General features: G+C 36.5%; 1 protein-coding gene across 1 annotated transcript in view; it reads left to right on the top strand.

Annotated features, from left to right (window-relative positions):
• The first annotated feature begins 1,875 nt into the window (after positions 1–1,875).
• LOC126838449 (segmentation protein fushi tarazu-like) overlaps positions 1,876–26,798 on the top strand; it is a 39,410-nt gene continuing 14,487 nt past the window's right edge. Inside the window, exon 1 of the mRNA XM_050572858.1 lies at positions 1,876–3,063. Coding sequence (XP_050428815.1) covers positions 2,079–3,063 — 985 coding nt within the window. The 5' untranslated portion in view covers positions 1,876–2,078. The remainder of the gene's footprint in view (positions 3,064–26,798) is intronic.

Raw genomic sequence — 26,798 nt, 5'->3', positions numbered from 1 at the left:
GGACAGTTTATTATAGATATCATATATAATATATGGAAAACCGCCTGAGTGCTAGCCACCTTAATATCGGCAGGATCGAAAATGTGACAAAAAGCAAGTAGTGATTCTTAAGCCAGCACGAACTTATATTTAGATATTAACTTACCCACCAGTTATAATAACGTTAGACAAGTGGCTATAATAAGTATATTAGAAAAATATACTTAAATAAGTTTGGAAAAACGTATATACCTACCTTTATAATGTATGGGATGAATCATGAGTGAATCTAAGTAAAATGAAACTATGATGGCATATATTTGCTTCGGCAATCGTCTCCTATACCTATAGCTTTATTTTATTAGTTTATTCTGGTCTTTAAACATTTTAACTATAATAATCATTCTGGTATGGAAAATTAAGATTATAATTCCGACTGTTCTTATTTAATTTTGAACGTTTTACGGGAAGCTAAAAATAATTTTCAATTAAAGCTAATAATAATTATGTTACTTAACAGAAATTATATAATTGCATAATCATTACATGCTTAGGTATATATGATATAAGAGCCTATAAATAAACGTTATTCTAAAAGATCTGAAATTCTTAAGTAGATATATAGGTACACGCAACGTACGTGACTGCTTATAGGTAATTAGTTATACTTCCTACTCTACTCATATCTTATGCGCTAAAGCCTATTATAAAAATATCTTTTTTTTAATTTCAGGTATGACTAATGTGACCGACCAATCAAGGTTTGGCTAGGTATACTTAAAATAATGTTGTTCTCGCATTATGAAAATGTTGATTTTTTTTCTTGCACATCAGTATATTTAATACTATCTATCTATATACTTTATGTGTAGGTAGTATAATAATAGTATGGTAATTAAAACGATTAACTAACTGTAATTTGTGTAGAAATATAATGCACGATCCGTCGGTTGCGATTGTATTAAAATTTAAAACTTATACTAATAAACATCTAAGCTTATTGACTGGGTATAATAATATATTCTTTATTGCAATTTATAATTATAATAATATTATCCGCAATAGTAACATAATGTATCATATGCGTCCGCCTATATTACATTAGTATATTATATTTGACGGCATGGTCCCCCTCCCGACTTTGCGCATACGCTCATATAGAATCATTATTATAATAAATATATGTAATATGTATATGGTAAAACGCTCGTTAGGCCACCCAGTTAGCGTCACGACGGAAAGATTTCCCGCTCTTATACATTTTGTATATTATTATAATAATAAAATTATACTGTGGTTCCGACACCGCTGCCGAATATTCAGCATTCATATGTGTGTGTGTGTTTGTTGAGAGAGAAAAGTAAGAAAGAAAACAAGAGATACGTACCTACTCCGCACGACGGGCGCGAGCTCATAATTGATCTGCCGCCGACTACACACCGTGCTCATCGTGTTGGCTTGGATTAAGTGAGAAGGGGCAAGGCGGAGGGGGGAATAACCGAGAACCTGGTATAAGGCCGCCTATCACCGCTAATAAATTACCGCCAAGATAAATCGACCGGTATCATGGTTAACTCGGCGACGGCTGTGAGTGCAAGATACACGATAATAATAATAATAATAATAATATAAGAAGAAAAACATAATTTAGCGTCTTAAAAAGAGCGCACACCAGCGTTGTCGCCCCGACAAAGAAGGCGTAATTAAAGGGTTAACGCGGTGCCGGTGCGGGTGAGGGGCGGACGAGAGCGACACCGTCGGTGAGGCGACCACGGGTCTCGCGATTGGTCGGCGTTTGGGTCGCCGCCCCCGGGACGCGCCCATCGGCCGACACGGCGGACCGGCGACCGCCCGACAGATCCGGCACGCACACACACCTTCAGACGTCGTCACGAATTTACACGTAGTGGTCCGTCCGCGCACACCGGTCTCGCTCGTATACGTACACACACACGCCACGTTTTCCCGACGCGTTTGACGGTGCATCCGATTAATAATAGTGCAGTCGTTTTTGCGTTTCTCTATCACTATAATATTATTATTGTACTGTTATCGAGCGTTTGCAGTTGTTCGTCGCGATCCGTTTATGTTATGTGTCAATGACTTTCGTGGCCACGAATAGTATGAAATCGATAGCTTTGCGTACCAACAAGAGCGGCGGCGGGGGCGGTTATTACGGAGGTTGTGGCGGTTACCCGACGGATCTGAGTTACGCCGTGAGGTGCCGTTCCCGAAGTCCGGTCCCGCAACCGGCCGACGACATGGACGACATAAGCGTGGGACGGCCATCGCCGCCCGCGTCCCCAGAATGCTATGCTCGTCTTCACGACAACCGCGGAGACGGTGCCGTCGCCGATTCCGACAGCAGCGATTCTTCGGCGGGGTCGGATTACTTCGAGCCCTTAAAGAAGTTGGGCACCGTGCAGATAGACAAGGTCAGCTACGGCATCAGCGAGCGCAAAAACTACGTGCCCAAACGGCGAGCGCAGCAACACCACAGACAGACGCAACTGGGCGCCCTGGCGGCCGTCGAGATGCAAGCCCAGCGTAGGACGAGCGTCGGGGCTATGAGCGCGGAAGACGCTGCGCCCGCGGCCGGCGTTAAGTCCTTTAGTATAGCCGATATCCTAAGTCACGAGCCGTCTACGGGCAGCACCGTTAAGTCGACCGTGCCCGCCGAAGACTCCGCCAAAATCGTCAGGCCCTGGACGGAAGAATACCAAGTGGCGGCTCAGCCCCCGTGCAGTTCGTTTGTGCCGCCACCTCCTCCGGCTCACCGACAGCCCGTCGGTGCCCTGTTCCCGCACTCGCTGTTTATCCAACACCTACACCAGCACCACCAACACCGTCCCAAGTCGACCGACTACGAAACGTCCACGTGTACCAGCGGCCGATCCAGCACCGACGGCAGCGAGTGTTGCACAAGTCCTGAAATTGCCAGCTGCACCCAAGCCAGCGCGTCGTCAAGATCCAGGAAACCACAAACGGCCGGTAAAAACAACGACAATTCGTCTCCACTGGACGCCTTATTCCAGATGACCAGCAAGACCTTCGATCAGCTGCATGGGGATGCTTCCGGAGCCGGTAAGTGTTGTTTCCAATACTTATTACATGGTTTTGTACTTGAACCGGGTTTATTGACGTTTATTAGATGTTAAACGAATCGTTGTATATTTAATCATATAGTGTCCATTAACATTTGTTGTGCACCGCGACGTTAGACCAGACCTATAACATGATATTTATACACAAACCCAATATTTATTAATGTCAACCGCTCATCTATTCAAAGAAATCCGCATTCTATGGTCATTGTATACTTCATAAGTATAATAACTACAATGTATTACTAAAGTCACCAATTATAATATAGCTACGACTGCTCGGGATGTCCCCCAAACGCTGAGGTTTTTGTTTTCTTTTATAAAGACAATTTCAATTCACTTATTCACCTATCCCACAGTTCACGCGTGACATAACTCACTGTAATTTATGTGACAGCCAGTCTTAAAGAAACTCATTTGTTACATTTACCGAAGCGCCAAAACAAATTTGTGTACGGTCACTGCAAGAGGCGTGTGCCAAAATGGTTTTGGTGTCACATTTACTCAGGACGCGGTCGGTCCGTGCCAAACACATTTGACGCGACATTAATAGTAAAATTAATATCAAATTTTTAACTGTATAAATTATTATTTATTTAGAAACAATATACATAAAACATGACAGGCATTTGATGAATATCTATAGAAATACTTATTCATATTATAGGTACCTACTATCAAATATCAACAATATATTATTATAAGATTATGGTCTATTGATCATATTATTTTCAATTTTGCTATATTATAGCTCTGTCATAAATAAATAAGTATAAATACTAAATAGATAGTTTTGTGCATTATTTAAGTCTAAAAAAACGCATTTTCTTTTATGGAACTTTGTTGTAGAGAATCAAAAGTAATAATTAATAATAAAACTGTTTCATTATTAGTATTAAAATATGATTAGGTGTGTGTGTGTGTGTGTACACTCAATTTGCCGAAATGTCAAACTAATAACCCCGTACACGCATGAGTGTACATGCATACACACATTCAAAGAAAACATATTTAATTATCTTAAAAAACAAAAATACATTAAAATTATTAAAAAGTTAATTTCATCCACTCCCGGTTATTACTATGAGAACCCATAAATATACCTATAATATGTGTGAAGGTATTTTTTTTTTTACTTAAGCGTACATAATATACATTGTTATTAGTCTTATTATATATTCCATGATTAATTTTAACGAGCGCCGCAGCATATAATTCATTTTTTCCACGAATAATTTTGTGGTTTTTATGACGGAACGTTAATTTAATGAAATTAATAAGCGCTAAAAACAAAAAAGTAAAACATAGCTACATATATTTATATGTATTTAACGACTCTAATCTATTTTGAAATACATTACAGCCACCTTAATTTATGTACCTATAACACTTTACAACTATTGTCTATCATAGTGAACCCGAACTAAATTGTCCACTTATACTTGAATATAGGTGAGCGTTTATACTTGGAACGAAATTTCTAACGAAACTACCTGCAAGTATATATAAATACAATGTATAATGTCTAAGAGTGAAAGAGAGAAAAAAAGAGGATGTGAACATACATAAATATTGATAATAGGTGTGAAAGTAAACCGCCCTTTTGACATGCCGCAGCCGCCCCAAAGAAGACCACCCCGCCGCATGAACGCGCTCAAACAAAATATTATATTATATACCTACATACTTTATAGATGTATAAACATACATAATTTACTATTATATTTTATATATAACAACGGAACACGAAACAAAAGCCTTGTCATTAGAAGATTAATAAATAACCGCGACCGAGCATTGTGAATTATATAATTAAAACGTTATTTTGATGTGTGATGCGCACACATTATATTATAATACTAAATAAAAACCAGTACAAGGAATTTAATTAAGCAGATGTTCATCCCCTGTCATTGCCACAGGTATATATGAACATGACATAATTTATGTCTACATACAATATAGTCTTGTGATTCAAATTTTTGTCGGTGAAATGTATTATAATAATAATAATAATGGTATAACGTCCCTACGTTATACTACGTTGAGTAGATGGTTTTTTTTTTATCATTTTATTAATGGTCTTTCGATGACTTTACACTCGAAGTGTGGATCAGAAATGAATATATAACGCTTAAACGTTTGTCTCTCGTATAAATATGTATAAAGCAGATATAACACATTTATCTGATATTCAATAACAATTCGCAATACCTATATATTTTAATACCTATATCTATTATATTATTATAATCTTTTAATGGCCTAACTAACTAACTTATGCGGTAGTTGAACTTAACGTTAACGTTTTAGGATTACAAAAAATAGGATATTGACTAAATAATTACTTTATAGAAAAATAATGATACGCTAGTTAATTTAGTGCGGTATCCATTAACTGAAGTATATATTGCTTTATGCAGGCCGCAAAGCCTTCCACTGCTGAACATTTTCTAAAATAAAATAAGTTTATTTCGAATGTTGTTTTCTTTAATTCAGGGAAGTGGGGCGCATGATCGATTTTCCGTCATTTTAAAAACAACCGAGGCCGCAAAAAAAAATTATTCTTGTTGTAAGCACGCAAATAACGTGTCAATCTCGTTATAATAACCAGCAATGTACTGGTGTAAGCTTGAGTATTGATTTTTAGAGCTAAACAAACCACCAAAAACTATTATTTTTTTATCATTTTGCGAACGAGCGTTTTTCATCTGTTTAAAATCGGGAAAATTATGTTTAAAATAATATTATAAGAGAAATGAGTAAGAATAAGAGGTTTAACCTAATAGATGGATTTCACCACAACATTATCTTTTTAACTAATAGCCAATAATAAAATAATAAAACAAAATGGCCTTTTTCTCAAATATTATATATTTTAAATAATAATGACTAATAGTACTATTTTAAAAATGTATAAAACAGCCAGAAAATCGAAAAGAGCGGTTTGGGTGGAAAACAGTCTGCCCACATTAAATTGTTGACTATTAAATATTAAAATGTATTGGATCACCTAAGGGAGCTGTTCGACCGCGTATACAAAATTAAAGGCAATAAAACAAGGATATGTGTTGTCGCTTATGATACATAATAAGTCACTCTATTGGCTTTTACAAATATATCTCTCAAGCAATAAGTGTTCGTATTATCCCTTCTTTTATAACAGTTCCAACCCCTATTAGGGGTGGTTATGTATAGTGGCCATGTTAACTTGATGTCCACCACAGTATATAGTGTGGCAATAAATATTACATAAAACAACATCATAGTATTATTATGTTAGTGTAAATTGAATGTATATTATGCAGTACTAAAATATTATTTGCCTATCTTTAATTATATTATTTTCGCATTACCAAGACGACCAAAAGCAAACTTTTTTAACTGGCTAGAAAATAGTATATTGTAGAAAATCACTAGCCATTTTTTTTAAAATTTTAATTCGCAGAACACAATATTTAAATCGCAGCAATTTTGTAATAGCGAATTGATGTTATCTTCTCTTCAGTAAAAAATGATATTATAGTATATTATTATATTAGATATATTATATTAAGAAAAAACGGTTGTGACGATTTGTGTCTATGAAATAAGTCTAAACTAAAAAAAAAAAAAAGAATAGTAAAAAATTTGATGGTACCGGAAAACGACAATAGAGCCACGTATTCCGCAAGTTCACCGCGGACTTCAGAAAAAATTATATAAAATAATAATAATATAAACGAGAAGATATTACACTCACTTACCAATTATACCGCTTTGTCTATAATATACTTACCGCAGCATTGTTGTACCTACTCGGATAATGGTAGGTATAGGTACTAGTAGGTTTTGTACGTGCCGGACCACAGGGCGCCCGTGCCCAAAGCGGAAAATCGATATCGATCCGGCCGCGTTGACCGGTAGCGGCTCTACTGTGTAATATACACGCAATGATAATAATAATACACATCTATAATATAATAACGGTTCGATGGTTATAATACTATTATTAAAGTATCACTGTAGCAATGGGCACCGCAATAGAGAAAACACCGTGTGAATTTGATTAGCGGGCCCGCACGAACCAAACCGATTGTTATTTATCTATATATTAAAAATACAGATATACAGTACTATAATGATATATGAAATGGAGTTTCCCACACGTCCGGAGCTTTTTATTCATCGGACTGATTTCGTTTTGATTGTGAGATAGTTTCATCTCCTTTGGTGTGTGCATACACCGCAAGTATAGGACCGTTGATCCTATAATGTGTTTGATCGTTCAACCACGACGGAATTGGCGGTTTATACAATTTTTTTGCTCTTTTACTATTATAGTTTTGGAAATATGACATATTAGATCGTAGGACCGCTTATCCGTTTGTGTAATGACAGCTCTGAAGGAAAATGAAGCGTAGGAAGGCCAAAAGTACTATTCTGGAGAATGATTTGAAGACGGCTCACATATTTTGTTGGAAACCACGGAAGAGTGTGTTTAGTGAAAGTTGAGAACTCCTGTGCCGATCACAAATATAAACGAGAAAAGTGCCAATTAAAGAGAGAATAACATTTACAAGTATATCGACGTGGTTTAGATAATTTAATAGTGAGGACCATATTCGTGACAAAATGGGTATAAATTATTTTTTACAGAATACATATATAATTATTATTAATATATTTATATCATTTTCATGAGCACGATATTTGGACATTATACAAGTACGTTTTGAAAAATGTAACGATTTTATTAGATTAAAATTAATTCACTGCCTACTTATTACAGTAGAAATTGCCATTTTAAAACGAAAACTAATTAGCTACGGGTCAAAAACAACTCAGTTATTTTAACAAGATTTTTTGGCAAAATAAACTTTTGACATGTTAAAAAAAATATTTGAGATTTTCTGTCAACAGAGAGACTCAAACCTTTTATATTTTTCGGTTTTTTTTTATTTAAACGTTTTAGCGAAATACAGGTTTATCAGTAAATTATAATAAGTATATTTTTTTCCATAAAAATCACAATTACATAAATCGGTAGCTACTATATTATATAGTATTATAATGAGCAATCAAATAATTTAGTTGATGTACTTTTATTATAATAATATAATAATGAATGTTTATTATTGTTATTTTAATTACTGCCATATTCCTTGGCGAGTTTTTACACGAGTACACATCACATTTAAAGTCAAAGCGTCAAGGTGATACGGGTAATAATTTAGGAATATTTAACAATATGTAATTTTATACGAAATAAAAGTATAAAAATAAAAATGAACGGTTAGGTACTATAATATCAAGTATTAACTACAATGATGCGAACAACAAGTTTGTAGTAACCGTCCTTTAAGATAGAATATTAATATATTAAAATATATAATTGTATTCCTATAATGCGTGTGTATCATAAAGCAATAAATGCCAAAAATAACATCAACCTGGTGGCTATAACGTATTCAAGTGTTATATATAATAATATAGTTAACATCGACTATTTGTTTTTCAAGCACATAGAGGCAAAACGGCCAATATACTATTTTAATGATACAATTATATAGTCATCGGCTTCGCTTTTAAAATTATATAGTTCTAAAAAAATATTAGAAATAGTTTATTATAAACGCCTAATAAATAATAGAGTTATATCTTATATACAATACAGGTATGCCGCTATTCAGGGTGGTCAAAAATGCATGGTGTTCACATACACATATAATATAATATTATTATACATATATATGTACAAATACCTATAATAATGATATGTGGAATCTGAACTCCGCTTGTCTCAGCCAAACAGGTGTAACCTTATTATTAAACGATAATAATAATATTTTCATGCCAAAGTCGATGTGAACAGTATAAATATGATATTCATAAAATCGTTGACGTACGACCGGTTTGTTTTAAGGACTATAATAATATATGATAATAACACATGATCGAGAGACTTTGTAATTATTATTATGGAAACGAGTAGCAATACGTCATAGACTAGCGCACACAACATCTAATGGGTGATAACAATTACCTTTAAAACTCTTGTTTAGGATAGGCCAAATACACTATGCCGAAGCCCAAAGTTTTTACATTCGTCGAGTTAATAACATATTAATGTACACTAATTGAGTTCAGATAAAACGTAATTGTTTTATTTTTTGGATTTTTGAAAACGAGAACGTCTTTGCCGAACAATTCCAACAATTGGTAGAGACCACATTCGATTAGAAATTTACCATTTTTTTTTTTTTGGAACTAAAAAAATATGGCAAATCATTTTCGCCATTTTAGAGAAATGTCGGGACGGCGGAGAAGGGTGAGAACCTACATGTGGGATATAATATTTAGAGGATATCAATAGCACGAGGGCCGGTTGTTGAGTGTAATGAGTCAAAAAAAAAAAAACAAAATCCGTACGATTTGCCGGTCTGTTTGTCGGCGTTAAAAAGGTGTGGCCGAGGCCGGCACCTTCTAATTGGAAGGCAGAGAGGTGTGTGGTCTCAAAGGTACCGACAACCCGCGCCGCCGTGCAGTCCCCACCTCGAGCGCCTCCGCAAGCTCTTGTACGTCTACCGCACACCGATCGACTTCTTTTTATACTCGGTCGATACATATTTTATTATTATAAGCAAGATAAGAATAATAATAACGTTAAAATTCCGGATTTATATCCGATTACGTAGCAGCCAGCAGCTACATGTACTATATATCTAGGTATATTAAAGGTTTAATGATTGTATATGTAATAACTTCATTCAAGCGGTATACCGCCCGCGGTTTGCCCACCGGTGTTTTTTAGTGTTGTAAAACGTTATTTTAATTATTTCAAATCGATTCTTATTAAACGACGATTTATAATATTAGTTTTTTTTTTTGACAGAACATGATATCGCATAACATATACCCATCGATACAGCCAGGGCCCAGGCTTCGAAAACATGTTGGATTGTACTATAATATATTAGGCCTACTGCTTTTCAAAAAACGCGTTATGATTTTACAACATAGAAATAGGATATTTTGCAAAAATAGATTATTTTGGGTTTGTTTATAAATATTATTTTTAAAAAAACACCTTGGTCATTAAACACCTACCTATACGGTTATTTCAAGTACGTTTACCTACAATTATAATATTTATTATGAATTATGATTATGCGATGGTTTTTTAACCTAAATAGTTTTTTTAACAAATGGCACGTAAACACGTGACTTGGGCGTTTTGTGAATAATCGGTTATTTGTTAATTTTACCTAAATCACTTTTTACGCGCTGCCCGACCTCACCAAACTCAATCCCAATTTATTTTTATCGTTTTTATTATTATAATAATCTTTATCGCGCACGACAATCAGAACTGCGTTTTGATTGCATTTAAATAACAGTCATAGTATAATAACGTTGATTATCCTGTAGAAGCCGTTTTACAAACTGTCGACTAATTCCTCTTTTTTTGTAGTGCACCGCACGCGAACTATGCCAGGAAAATATTATTAAAACTTGTTTGTTGCTAAGAAGCATTATTAAACAAATAAATTATATATTTTGTTTTTGAGTCATGTCTAATTAAAGGGTCAAAAGTAAAGCAATTTTTTAGCCATCACAGATATATTTCAATAGCAATAATTCAAGCCTACGGACTACCTTTATCAGTAGGCATAACAAAATCTACTGGGAAACGGCTATGGTTAGGATAATGCGGTCCTTGATACCTTGACTTCTTCGAATGGGCTTATAAGACAGGCATGCACGCTGCAGTAGTAAAATATAAATTATAAATCATTCAAGTTCGAGTACATATATATATAATATCATAAGGTAATCCAATTGAATAGAATAAATATAGGTATAGGTATACGATTGTCCGACAAATAATTCGTCATCGTTTGGACAAAATGATCCAATTTCCATTAGTGTTGTGGCCGCTTTAATATAAATAAATAAAAAAAATGAGTGACGTGTTCATCATCACCAGATCATTGTTGTGCCCACAATCATAATATAATATAAATATTATTATTTTTATTAGATATATCTACATATATATAGGTATATCTGATGTGCGCCTTCGGATCAATTACAATAATCAAGGGTCCAACAACAACGGTCATTATAGGTATCTACACGTTAAAGCGTATATTATACATGAGCACTGGTCATATTATACACCTATATTTTTCAATAACAAAATCAGGTGTGTCTTCTGTGCAAAGAGCGGCGTGCGCCCATACCTACACACAATAATAACACACACACATAATATGTAAGTTCACCGGCGTGTAATTAACTTTTCGGCCGCACACACTGTGTATAAGGCTGTCTAAGCGTGCACACCAAAATTTCAAAACGACCTCACCATAAGGGAAACGCGCGTCCGGAGCACATTGTATGCAAATTTAATTGAAGACTATATCATTACCGTCCCCTTACGATGTGTATATATATTATATTTATATTTCAAGTACAATCATGTTACTGTTGCATAGGCGGTCTCTCTTATTCTTCATTCTCCTCCCGCTCCTCCTCTTATGTATTATACAGACTTTTTGGACACACAGGACTGTGTTATTAACTACTTAGGGCGCGCGGGATAAACACTGGTTTCGTTCTATGACCGAATGTGTGTATGTACAAATGATATCGTAATCATTCCGCGACAACCCAACGTAAATCCTTCACGGTTGTGCACCGTGGTCATCCGTATGTATCATCATGATAATAATAATGATTGCGATTACATCAGCTATTGTCTATACAACATCAGTCTCAGATCAGTTTATCAAGACGATGACTCGGTGCCCGATATAATTTTCTCATTCTATATAAAACAAAATACCTCTGACAACGGCCAAAAAACAATTGTACGGTGAAATTGGAGATTTTCACCTGCTTAAACGTGTGTTCGCCATACGAAATTATATATAAGTGCCTCTTAGTTATTACTTTTAGTACCCTGAATTTTCCTCTTTTTCTATAATAGATTATTTCAGTGTCATTACAATATTACAGTGTTATTACCTTTATCTATTTTCTCTTCAAACGGTATAGGTATATACCGTTATCGGTTATAGGTATACGTGTACATACCTATATATAGCATCTATTCAATTACAGCTAATAGGTGAAACAACAAGGAAAGTTATATTCGATATCATACACAATTCACAAACATGTTTAACATTATCGGTTTATAATTTTAACCGTTCTTTTGAACTTACTGGTAGTCGTAGCTTTCATTGCTATTACTTAAATACAGTATTAATTATACTCTGATGTTTTAAAATATTTTTAGTAGTATTTTAATTTAATTCATAACACAAAGCTAAATTCAAGAACAATACGTGACTTGCTAAAAGGTACTCTCTTACATTATTTTATTCCCGGTAAACAACATTACACGTCGTTTAATTGTTTTGCTTCTTATCTGATTTAACTAGCCGTAACTAGTGTGCTATGCCGTCACAGCTGTACACAAACTTGTTTGCATGATAATATACATAACATTATATAAGAAAATTCATTACTTTATGAGGTTGTACCTATAAACCTATTATACAGACTGTATAGAAATTGCATGGAAGTTATTTCATGTGTTTTAATTTTAAAATAATAATTATTAGGTTCACGGTGTTTGTAAAAAACTGTTCTGTTTTTTTGTTACGGCAATAATGTCAGATAATTGCATTAAAATAGGCTAAATTCCATAATAATGGAAAAATGTCTATAGCGGACAACGAATAATTATTATTTGAGTTGGTATTTTAAAAAAACAAAACATAAAGAAAACGATAGGCAACCGCGTAGACAACGCGTATGGTTATTACAGTTGAATATAATGTATAAAGCTCGGGAAGTGTACCTATATAATAAGTGGTATTATTTTTTATACGAGTCATAGTAACCCACTGGTAGTCCAAACTTTATTTTTTTTAAAACGTAATTAAGATGAAATCCGATAAAAACTAACGACCAGTAGGATTTCCACGTTGACCACCGACCATATAAGTACAGTTTAGGCCGGGAAAAACTCTGACCGGATATTCCTGGACGCAAGACTATAATATAACATTGCTATTACACTGGTCGCAATAAAGACGGGGAGGTCTATAATGAGTATTGCCGGTGGGAGTTATTAAACGTGGTTTTTTTCTGTCTCGGGCCAACTGGTGGAAACATTCTCATTAACAGTACTTACACGAGTTCATCATGTTATATCTCAAATGCAAACCGCCATAAGACTTCTTCAACTCGGACGATTGTTTTTTTTATTTTTATTTCAAACAAAGGCGGCACCGGTGGTACAATAATATCAAGATTGTAATATAATGTATTTTACGCTACTCATACCGGATCTATGATGTTCCTTTTTCTGTTTAATCATGATCCTATATGGTCTATACATTATTGTATATTATGTCTACACGCCAGAAACAAAAGGGAACACATACACCTAATATTATTATATTACGAGAAATGAAAAAAAAATAAAAAAGCGATTTAATATGATATCATTACACGAGTCTGAGGGATAGAACAAGAGTCGTTTACACAATGTACACACAGACCCGGTCACAAATTGATGTGCTACCTTAATCCTGATGAACCGAGTTGCCGCCACCGCCGCTGAATGATTAATACCGCTCGTGTAACAAATATCTACCGCTTGTGTATATTATATATTACTTATGAGTACTTCTACTCGTTGTACCTACTTGGAAAACTAGTATTATTTTCAGGTTGTAACCGACACTCACCACCGCGGTATGTACCGGACACTACCACCGCTGCGCTATTATCGCGAGACAATCATAATTATTATTGTTATTACACTTATTACGGTATTATTATAAATTTACCGCGTCGCGGTGTTAACTCAATTACACAAAAAAAAACCGGAAAATCGTCTTATATACTGGTCAGATCATTTAATTGAGACGTAAACATCTGTGTAATGGATACTATATACAGTTGAGGTGTCATTCCGTATTCTCGTGTACCTATTATGTAGACTCGGTGTTTTTTTCATGTACACTGGCGATCCATACACTAGCTACCTTTTATACGACTACTTAGATATGTTTTTACACGGTGGAAATGGATACATAAAAGATATAATACAGTGTACGCTTTATAATGACTGTTGGCGGCGTTATTATGGGCTATATACACGTGTCTTGCGGCCGCTTTCAAAGAAAAGGGATGGTCGTTAAAACACAGCCCTGTAATGGCTTAAAGCGTTCCGAAATCCAAACACGAGATTATTTTTTCGTTTCTTTTAAGCGAGCAATTTACTTAAGACGCGCCGGTATTTTACAACACACCCCCGAAACGCTTATTCCTTGTAACAATACGATTAAGTATAATATTATGATATTAGGTATGTTATGCTTGTGCCAATATTAAAAACCGACGTTAAAACGTTTTCGAAAATTTGCGTTAGACGACAACGGGCGAACGAAAAGGTCTGTTTGTAACCTATCCACAAACATTTCCTGTTTTTGTTTAACGTGCATATTTAGTCTTGCCGAGAGGGATAAAAAGCTATTATACCCGGATAGCCGAAAGACAGCCAGCCCGATAAGTATACGGCGGCGTCACGGGGCCGGTTTATTGCGATTTCTGATTTGCCAATTGGTCACGACGAACAGCCGAGTGTATCTAAGTATATATATCTATATGTATACAACCAAAGTACGGATGAGTTCACGGCGCGTTTGCTGTAATACATAAAGTCGGTGTATGCCGCACTGTGGGGGATGACAAAGTTAAATCCGTGTCGTCGTGCCGGAGTCAACGTGGTGGAAAAAACACACGTCGAGTTAGGGAGCAAGAAGCGGCGGTTGTCCGTCTTGTCGCGTAATAGATTTTCCCTGTCGACGGCCGCGCATACCTCCTCGTGTATTGTGTGTGTATATATATATATATATATATATATATATTTATTCATATAACAAACGTGTACACGCTTTACACAAGCTATTTTCCGGACGATTAACCCGCAATCTAGTTTGTGATCAATCGCCGCCTCCACCAGCGGAGATTGTGTATACACATTGCAACTTTTGCTAACAAAGCTCAGCCAAGCCTTAAAAACGAATTCGCACGCCTTATAAAACCCGAAAAGGGGGTCGGCTACGAGGGCGGTGATAAACGCTCAGCTGATCTCTTTCACCTCCCCTCGGCCACGTTAATCGCCGCAGACCCTGTTCGTATAAATCAAAAAGAGCCGCTTCGCCTTTTTTACTACCCGGGCGCCGCTTTTTTGTTAATTTAAACTTCGCACGTTACCTGCAAATGCGCCACTATTTTTTTTTTTATAGTTAGTCAACAACTATAAAGTTTAAGTAAAAAAAAAACTCCGTCTATAATATGTTATGCTCGCCACACGCGATAAATGTCATTTTTTGTACACCACACGACGCAATGACAATTTATAATACACACTTCGCCTATTGACCCGTTTTAATTGAAATATTTAAAATTCCGTTTACACTACGAAGAGACAGCGTACTTTGTCTTGAAACAAACGCAGCTGTTTGGAGGCTGTTTTGATTTGGCGCGGTGCTCTGCTTATTGCCTATACGCCGTCGGCCAAGGCAATTTATCCACACTGTTGCCTCGTCGGTATACGTTTTACGTCCTGCACAGAGCGCAAACAGATCATAACACAATACCCGTGTCGTACACATTAAACACTATGTATGGATTTAAAATGTATATATATATATACAGTTATACGGTCGTCGAGGGGTGAGGTGACGCGACCATGTAAATTAATACGCACCGGTGGACACACTAATTGAAAATACTTAGCCCCTTCCCCAAAGGCGGTTCGTTACGCCCGTTCCCGTTTAATGATTTACATTTTACATATATATATACATACACTAGCCCATCTCTCGGTGTATGTATGTATATGAGGTATCAGCTTATCACAGTGGCGTTCGAATAACCGTGATTTTTTTATCGATCGTTCGTTCGAATAATCAACATAATAATGACCGTTTGCTGGTGTTTTACTATATGTAAAACAAATTTAAACAAACAAGCAAGATTTTAATAATCGGTCAGTGTGCTAAAACACTTTTTTACTGCGGTAATTATACACAATACTTTCAACACGTTATACATGCAAAAGTTAAAAAATTCTAAAATGTTGTTGTACAAAACTTTCACATGAATTTACTAGTATGATTCGTAAACCGGCGCCGTCTTTATTAATACTTTATTGTATAGTAATAATAATTATGTCATATTATCGCTGTTAAAACGTTCGCTGTATAACCGAGATCTTTGCTATATTTTGGCAATTATAAACTACTACTATACGACTATAGTCTTACCGTGAAAAATATATCTTAACGAAAACCCTATAGTTATGCGATCAGTAGGAAAAAGCTTGCGCGTTTAACAAAATAAAAATGCCCAACAAATTCTCCAGCGATTTAACGGTGTCGATAAACTAGTAAAATTACTCACATTAGCGTTAATGTAGACGGGCAAACAAAATCAATCAATTTTCGGGATATATGGCTTTTATTGACTCTATAGTATATAATAACAGGCTGCGGAGTTTTTATTGTACATGATAATATTCTCCAGGAAAGTGAACCGCCATCTGTTTTATGTTAGATATTTTAGCCATTCGAAATAGCTTTCTAAATTATCTTTAATATATAAATGTGTACGTGTGTGTGTGCGTGTTAAACGTTTTATACGCAGTGCTAGTGTCTAAATAATATTATTAATTACAGTTTCGCGATAGTCCGTCCCTTTTTTTATATGATAAACGGCCAGGAAACAATTATAACACTTATGGGGAAATTTAATTTACTCCGCTTCGGACTCATTAATAACACATAAATAAAAAAAACCGCACCACGTTCAATTTAACGGGGAGAGAAGAAAGACCGAGTACCATGTGAACCGCCTGACCAACCCCTAAACGGCTCTAAAATATTATATAGGTGTATAGTTTATAATAATATACTGCATAGTCTATAATATAAGTGTTCCAATCTTCTCGCACACACCGCTTTACACCAAATATAGCTGAAAAATATAATTTATTATTATTATGTATTAATATTATTATACCTACCGAATGTGTGGGTGCGGTTTTTCGGTCTGACGATTTTCGTGAGTACCTACCACCAAGTCGCGTTTCTTATTATATCATACTTATTAGGAAGAGGATATTTCACTCGACGACTTCTCCGACACACACTCACGGTGTCTGTCGGGCGGCTCCGCGATTTCTCATAAAAAAAAACTACCCGCAGCGATTATGCACTTAAAGATCTGCGACAAATTACTATATTATGTAACACAGTGTTGACGTACACATTATGTTAAACGCGTGCATAGTATAATGGATATATACTGAATACGTTGTTAAATAGTCGGAAGCTGACGAGCATGTATAATACACCTATACTATAAGGTATATCACGTTTAAACGTTCTCACCGCGGGAGACGACGACGATCGGTCTGGCCCGTTGCAGCTGTATTTTAGCGTGGGCGACTCGACGATGGACATGACCGTGTTCGACCGCGATATATGGTTTATGTGAATGCCATAATATGGAAGAAGTATCATTTTCAATTCCCAAGAAAAACTACGACGTCAACGTGTTGTTTAAATATTTCGGTTTTATGCGCATACAAACAAAATACAATGATAACATTCGTACACGCACATATGGAAACAAGGGTGGTCTTAGGGTAGTAACTAGACGTCGTTTACTTCCTGTCGTGCTAGAGATTATCACAATAAAAGTGCAGATGAATTTTACGACGTTAACACAACAGCATTTATTGGCATAACGATCGCAAGAGACGCCTCTACGTTTATTTTTATAATTATCATAAAAATAACATTCTTGTCTCTATGTATGTATGTATTATACCATAGGTCTTAATAATTGTATGTATTAATAAGCCTATTATAACAATAATAGTTTTTCACGACGAAACAACGTTTTACATAATTAATAATAATGTACACGAATTAAAATGTAATAATTCGAACCCACCTTATTAATTATAAACAAAGAATGATAAAACAACAATACTAAATTATGATTTACATATGAGAAAATAACAGTATAATAGCTACATTTATCCTGCTAATTTTAATCGGTACGTCATAGGATAGTTATCATTATCTGACAGTCTAGATGTTTAATTATAAACAGCAAAGCCGCACTAATCGAACATATTTTTCTTATTTATTGCATATAAATACAAACACAACGGCTTTACTCGATTTTCTGGTCAACATGCTATCGTGTTATGCCGGTAAACTGTCTAGTATATATTATTCTATATCCCTGAAGTATACTTTGAATAATAATACAGTTACAGACCACAGCTATAGTTTCATTATGTATCGCAGAGATCTCCAAGTCGTATAGCTTAGGCACGATTTACAAAACATACAAACGCAGAGAAACCGTTTCCGGTGCTTCAGTATAATATTTCAGTCGAACCAGAATTATTGGCTTCGTGCAGTTGTCTATAATATGGGGTGCAGGGTTTATTTTATAGTTTTAAAGGGATTGGGGGTGCCGATTTTGATGACGGTCGTTTGTAAGCGCCATATTGTAAGTACCCCGTCATTACGGGGTGGCGGCCCGGGTGGTACAGTTGAATTAGCATTCAAATAACAACACAACCCTTATATTATAGGTACCCGTCGTAGTGTACGCATTATGTATGTACATGTGTGGGTAAACCGGGTGTTGACACGAGCACGACGGCGGTTTTCAAAATGGCCGAGCTCTACTCGAGTATACGACAGCAATTTATAATCCTGCAAGAGCCATATTATTATAAAACTACCACTGCGACGACTTCCTGTGCGCGGTGTGATCGTCGACCAACCCCGTGTGTACAGGAAAACGCCTGCACCTCTAGTATTGGTCGCAAAGTTATTATTTGTATATTATATTACAGAAGGCTGTGTGTTTGCATTGTATACACACGCATTTGTCTGTATGTTTTTCTTGCACAACAAACCGAGAAACAACAATGGAATGTATATTATATACAGCATACGCATAGGCCTATACCTACTATTATAGCGGCTGGAAAATGTGCTCGGACACGCTACGGTTGTTTTTCTCGGTCGTTCCATACTATACTACCGCACCACCACCGGTCGAGATTAGCATCAGCCATTTCAGCGTTATTATTATTATTATATGCCCGTAATATTATTATTAGCTTTTTATTCTAATACGGTCGTTTTCAGGTATGCTTCCGCACACAAAACAAACTACCCAATTACGTGCGCCTCCTCTGCCCCCGTTTATTATGAAGACCGCCATCGTTGTACTTCCTCTCTTAGCACACCCTCCAAAAACACAAAAAAAATAACGATGCCACCGCCTCTTTGGGACTTCTGCACACAACGTTTTCACACGATAACCGCATACGCATTCCCGCTCGTTTAGCCTCGGTTCATCATCGGTTGCATATTTATATTTAAATATGCACGAACGTTTGGTAATTTGCAAATCAGATAAACGCTTTATATATAATATTATACATGCTACTCCTCGAATAATAACGCGCAACAATGATAAATTATTATCATTGAGGGCGGCAGCCTGTCAGCGCGGCAGTTCTTTTTGATTTGCGTTTTTTTAGGCATTTCTTTATTATTTATATTATATATTATTATACTCGTTGTTGCCTCACGACTACCGACACTATAATATGGATACCAGTAAGACCGGTTGCAGCATATATATGGACGACGGCGGACACACACATACACTCAAAGTAACTCACGGGCACAGACTGTTATTTATACATACCGTTCGGTATCAATTAGCACCAAGAGGCTAATGCGTGGTTGTCGATTCTTCTTCGAGTTTTTATTATTATTATTATTCTAATATAATTATTACATTATGTATTTTGTATCATCTCGGTAAACGACAACGACTCCTTAAACGTGGTAATATATTATTTTAATAGTATTTATACCTACGTACAGCTGGAGATAGGAGCGAAAAAGAAAGTAGGACTTGGACCGACGCGGCGGTAGTATTAGGTTGAGCCCTGGCGATTGCACGCTATAGGATGTTATAATAACTATAGTAGGAAGATACAATACAATACTTTATAACCTTATCCACCCGCGCAAAATACTGTTGGGTATGTGGTATATTATTAGTATTATACTGTTATCGAGCCATTGTTTTTATTTGTTTTTAATAGGTAAAACAAGTTTATATTCATAAATTATAATAGTTATATTTTACCACTAAATATAACAGTACAGTGCGACGGCCGACGTCGTAGGCCTAGGCAAGATTGTTGTTGTGGCAAAAATTCAAACAAATTAAACACTGCAGGCTGCAGCAATCATAATATCATCAGCGAAACGCACTTACAGACTTTGTCTTAAAAATACAAATAAACGTTTTTTTCATTTTAAGTGTTTCAACGTCCTCGAGGATAGTACATCAACATCTCCGGAATAGAGAGGTAGTTTAAGACTTCAGACGGTGCTACAGCTGTATATGGATACCGTGTTTTGTATACTTACCCATCCGACCGAAGATAACATTATTAACGTCTCGAGTAAATGAGTGTGTGTACAAGAGAAAGAGTCGAACTGGCGGACATCAATCAAACGAGGGACCGCGTTGACAGGCGCAAAACAAATATCATCACAGGGTGCCGCCGTCGGCCGGTGTCTTTATGAAAAGCAATATCAATTTAGATTGGCTATTCATGACCAAGACGGTGGATATAATAATAATAATAATAATATGTCGTCCATTACGCGCATTAACGGGCTAGCGTGCGCACATTCAGAGCTGTTCTACGTGAACGAATATGTGAATCACATTATAGCCGTACATGATTTAGTCAAGTCCCCTAGACGCTGCTTACCACCCCTCATAATATGTTGAGTCCACGCGCAAGAAACACAGAATTACACTTGTTTTCGAATAGACAATGGACAATAATTGTTATTGTAAAAACAACACAATAATTGGTGTAAAATTGCCCTTCGATTTTGGAAAAAATAGTATAAAGTATATAATAATAATAGAGGTTTAACATTACATCCGACGCCGGTTTTAAGTCTTATATAACTGGATTGGAGTAATTTTATGATAAATTTTACACCAATGTCGTCGAGCTCATCGTAGGTACTCGATCTAAGTCTATTACTCATCGCGTCATCAACTTTGTAAAACACACAAACGGTCTGGTTCTTTGGATGTCTGAGCCAAATGAGTTTTATCGGGACATTTAACGCAGACCGACGACTTGTATGCCGAGTATTTTTACTCGCCCCATGAACATTTGATGTCATATCATGAGTTGTAGTATATAAGCACTGCGGACTATTTTCGTTGTACAAACATAATATTAATAAAAATAATAATATTATCATACACAAAGAGATACACGAAAAACGTCATTCGCCCGGTTGTGTTTCACATAATATTGTATACGCACGTTCGAAGAATAGGAAAAAAAAAAGTTCCTAAATAATTCGTTGACAAACTGCTTATATGCCCGTGCCGTCGCCGGTTAATAATAATATCACAACCGCATAACGCACATATTATCATAATATATACATGCATACCTACTTTGAAGCCACTGCTTTCGGTCGTTAATACGTCCTCGAGGCAGGCGCGTTATTTTTAAAGGACTTCTTTCGACAAATCGTTAATATACCGCCACAGCAGGGCTGACGTGTAATTTATATAATCGGCTTGAGCGTTTAACGCCTGCTCCGTACCAGACCGTAGGGTCCATCATTTGTGGTTATTGTACTATAATGTTATGAAAGTTTATGCGTCAAGACGGAATGCAAATGATTCCCAAATCGCCACAAGTCGGAATACATTCTAGTGAAAAACCGCAGTCTACTGGACCGATCGAACAGCCGTGTCGGTTTCTTACCGTGTTACTTTATGTATTATATTTTATAATATTGTACTTTTTATAGTCACAAATGACACTGAGCAAGTCACCGCAGACAGCATGCAGCCTTCGAAGACAATTATTATTATTGTTATTGACTGGCGTCACTTTCGCTTTGATTTACTAGGTTAACATTTTCGGCAAACGTTTAAGGCGCGGCCAAGTTAATTGAATATTAAATTGAGGTTTTGTTTATAGCGCGGCTCGGCGACCGAGCTCCGATTGGCGCGCGTGCGACGCCCGGTAATGACCGGCGAAGGTATAATGGGTAATAAATACACGTGTGGTTTACTCAATAAGCAGGTACTATAATATTAGATATATTTTATAGGAACGAACGAGAACGAGAAATGCTTTTTCAGGTCGGCGGCACTGAAATTGGTAAAAGCGTTCAGCGTTAATCTATGTGTGTCTGTGTGTGTGTGTGTGTGTGTGTGTGTGTGTGTAATATAATAATTATTACTTAACAGTTGTAAAACAAAAAAAACTGTTAGTTCTTTCTTTATAATAATATTATTGCAGCCTATTATGTTTTTATTGGGTTATGCGATTTTAGCGGCTTTTATTGTACCTACGTAGGCGATAAAAGTTTTCATAAATCATAATGACCAGTCTACGTGCGGTTATCTCGTACCGAGTACAGGCGTGCAGCTAGCTGTTCTTTTATAATGTGTAAGAGACTGCACAAAACCCCAAAGAACAACCGTACCCGTTAAGGCGGTACATTTGTTTTCTACATTGTAAATATAAATTCACAATTTTGGAGCGTCAACCTTATAACTGTGTTAGTCACGGCGGAGCATCAACCAGCACGCGGAGACAATTTTGTTTCCTCTGCGTTCTTTGTTTTTAAGCAAAAAAAAACACAGCTAGTCAAATTACATGGGTTATTTGGTCACGCGCGTACCACCCGCACCGTGGCCTCATTGGGGGGGTGTGTTATGTACCTTGACAATTAGAAACGCTCAGCTAAAACTATGAAGAATATTTGTATAAAAAACAAACTAAAAAGCGCCGGATTAGGTCTAAATCTCAATTTAACGTTGGCATTCAATGGTGGGTAAAATAACAAAAAACCACTTAAAAAAAATCTACCACCGCATCGTACGATGGTCAGGTAGGTACATATTATTATAACGCATAGTGTCCTTGCAATGCATTTTATCAACGGCCTCCGATTATAAATGGCGGGAAACAACCGTATTGTTTTATGTTCGCTTAATTACATCTGATCTTCCCGGGAGCTACTCAGTATAACACTCGAAATAAGTTAAATATGTCTAAATAATATTAATATAGGCTTTGTGCATAAGACTGCACTGATGTACAAATAGAAAAACATATAATACCTAACTGAATAACTAAGTAAATTAAGTTAAACCAATAAAATGTTCAGCTAAAGCAACTATATCTACCATTAGTTGACCTATCTATTTTTTAGTTATTCCATCTAGACATTTGTTGTGGCTCTATATTACCCATAATTTACAATACCCAACCTATCCAACTATATGGTATTTATTTTTTCCGTGCATTGAACGTTGTTTTCAAAGTCATGAACTCGTTTTTCCCGCTGTGGCGTTGTATGTTCGAGGAAAATAGGCGATAACAAAGGGGGGGGGGCTTGGGCACTTTTGAAACTAACACCCCCAAAATTATTTACGTTACTTGTGATAGGGGGCTGTATTGATGTGTTCGGTGTGTTAAAGCCCCTTCACTTTTTTAAGCGAAATTGTGCCCCTGTCGAGGACGAGAAAAGCGCTTTGAATTATCACTTCTTACTTGTATACGGATAATACCCGATCGAGATTTGTACGGATTAAATGTTAATAATCGAAAGAGAGAGATCGATAACCCCATATATATATTTATATAGAATCGTTTTCCGTCGTTGCTTACACCGCGACATGACACGGCCGGTAACGCACAATAACGTCGTCCGGGATTATTGCAAAGTCTTCAGGAAGAGGACCTAGTGTACCGGGAGGGGAAGTGGAATTTCGACCCCGATCCGTACGGATGCGGAAACGATAAGGTCCGATCCCGGCGGGAGCTGCACAGCAGAACCAATAAGTCTGTCAACCGTCACCCACCGGTATATATATATATATACATATTTATTATATATACCTTATATACCCACGGTGGCGTAAATGAAGAGCTATCGGCGGGCCCTAATGAGTGTCGCGGCCCGGATAAATCACCGCTTACACACAGCATAAGCCACCCCCTCAGGAGAGTCGGTGTATTTATTGTCCGCCATAAATTATAGCGGCGAAAGACGTGATCGGCGGACACTGACAATCGTGAACGTTTATATATATGTATATATATATATGTATAGACGGAAAACGACGTCGATTTTTATCCCTTAGGGAAATATAAACGCCTCGAAGAAGACTGCTGTCTCGTGATCCGCACCGTGTACACATTATACACACACTACATTATAATGTGCATTTAGTTTTTCCAAGACGCGACCGAATCGCCAGTCATTCTAATTAATCATGTATAATGTACTATAACAGTAGTTGGGTAGATTTTGTTGCGGTCGTAGCACTACAATAGAACCTCTGCGGTGTCGTCGTCTTCGCGATAATAATAATATATTATAATGCTATCGTCGTCCTTGTTCTTTTCTACAACGTTATACAGTAAGCACACAGTAATGCAATACTCCACACACAGCTTATAATAACGCACGCGACCAAAGTTAGGACTTTATTATTACAAAATAATGATAAGCGCGCACATATTCTGCCGTCTACATATTGTTATCAGTTCGCGGTATAGCACGCGGGAACACGTTCACAATATTATAATACACTGTATCATGTTATGTTATATCTCGTGTGTATACTATAGATATTATAATTATTATTATATATGTATATTATTGGCCGTTGGTTGCGCTTCTCCTCGAGCACAAATAGTTGTCGGTTATTTTCTCTTTGAACTCTTTGCACCGTCCCGTCGCCGCCGCCGCAACCGCCTCTTTAACACACTGCACGGTGACGGCTAATAATTACCATAAACGCGTCTGGTCCAAAGACACGAGACCGTATTATTAAAATATTATCCATGTGTACATATACTGCAGGTACCTATAATATTATATATGGTATAATGTACTGGTATACGCGACGAAAAGGTCAGTTTTTGAAAACCGCGGCACATGTTTTTCCTTTACATTGTTTACCACGCTCTGACAGTGCATAGTAAAACATAGAAAACGTCCGGTAATGTTAAGATAAGGAATTATAGGTAGAAAACCTCAAAAAATGTTTTCTTTCTTTTTTTTCATACAACTAGCGTTTTAATTCTCTTTTACCGTCTGCCGACGTTTATACAGTATGAAGTAGTTACGCTGTAATATTATTTTTATTAGTACCTACGCTAACGACTATAAAAAAAAATTGCTAATGAGCCATCAGTATACATTATCATACAGACGGAACCTCGAAAATTATGTACTTACCACGCCGTATGTACTAGTACTACACACAAGTACATACACATGCATAAATTAGTCTTATGCCGGCGCAACTGACCGTGATTGCAGTATATCATTATGATAATGTACGTCTCCTTCCGGAGTAGAATGCCGGCCGAGTAGAATATATCGAATTTAATTGTCAAAAAAATATAATACGGATTTTTTTATTTTATTTTTTTAAATTAGGTTGGTTTTTTCTATTCCTGCAAACGGACCTATAGGCGCGTTGCGTATAATAAAAAATTGACCTATAGGCCAACGGACCATTGATCTTGTCGGAACTATAATGTGTGTACGTGTCACCCGTGTCGCCCCGAAGAAGAACAAAGCCGCGTCAATAATAAAATTCGAAAAATACAATAAAAATAAATAAAAATAAAAAATGCATATCCGCCGCCACTTCACTTACCAGTACACTCGCCTCCTATACGTGTGCGCGGCCGACGTAATAATTAAATTTTTTCTTTATTTTATTATTATTATTATTATTACCTTCTTTTTTTTTGTCCCCGGTCTGTTTAAATATACGAACACATTCTTTCACAAACTCTGCGAGCGCGGTGAATAGATTTCAATTATCGACGGTTCGTTAGAAATCCTTTGTCGCCAACCGCCGCCGCCGTTGCCGGCACCGTCGCTTTTTCCGAAAAAAAAACAAAATAGGAAAGAAGAAGAAGAAGAAGAAAAAAGAACCCGAGGGCCGGGCATGGTGTATACACATGCACACTATACATATTATTATATTATTATACATATAGATGCGGTGCGTGTGTGCTCTATTAACGTCGTCGTCATTAACGAGGTGTGTGGCATCAACGCGCCCGCGTCTTAGATTTTTAATCGAATATACACCGTTGAACCCGAGATTATCCCAATTCCGAGATACTCGTGATCGTGCACATATACATATAATATATATTATTATATCCATAATAATACGATTAAAATAGTATTAATATTATGATCCACAAGCGTGTGGCCGGCGAACGGTCGCGTTCCCTGTCCGTTATACTGTGTAAAACTATAGTGCGGAATCAAATTTCCAACGACAGCAGCTACGCTCCATTATGTCCATTGTCCATTGGTCGCAGTTGTCGTTTCGGAAAAGGGTCAACCGGTCAGTTTTGCATGACTCGTATTTGTATCATTGAACAGGCGCCAACGCGATTGAATGATTTGCATGTTAATTGGTCGCGGTCTTAAACATCGAAGGACGCTAAGTGTATATATTTTATTGACAATGGGCCGGATCAAATTAAACACA

The sequence above is a fragment of the Adelges cooleyi genome, unplaced genomic scaffold (assembly GCF_023614345.1).
Source record: "Adelges cooleyi isolate 19-005CV unplaced genomic scaffold, UGA_ACOO_1.1 ACOO_flye_CR_arks_rails_tigmint_CR_PRNA_30, whole genome shotgun sequence".
NCBI classification, from domain to species: Eukaryota; Metazoa; Arthropoda; class Insecta; order Hemiptera; family Adelgidae; genus Adelges; species Adelges cooleyi.
This window is presented reverse-complemented; position numbering and strand designations above follow the sequence as displayed.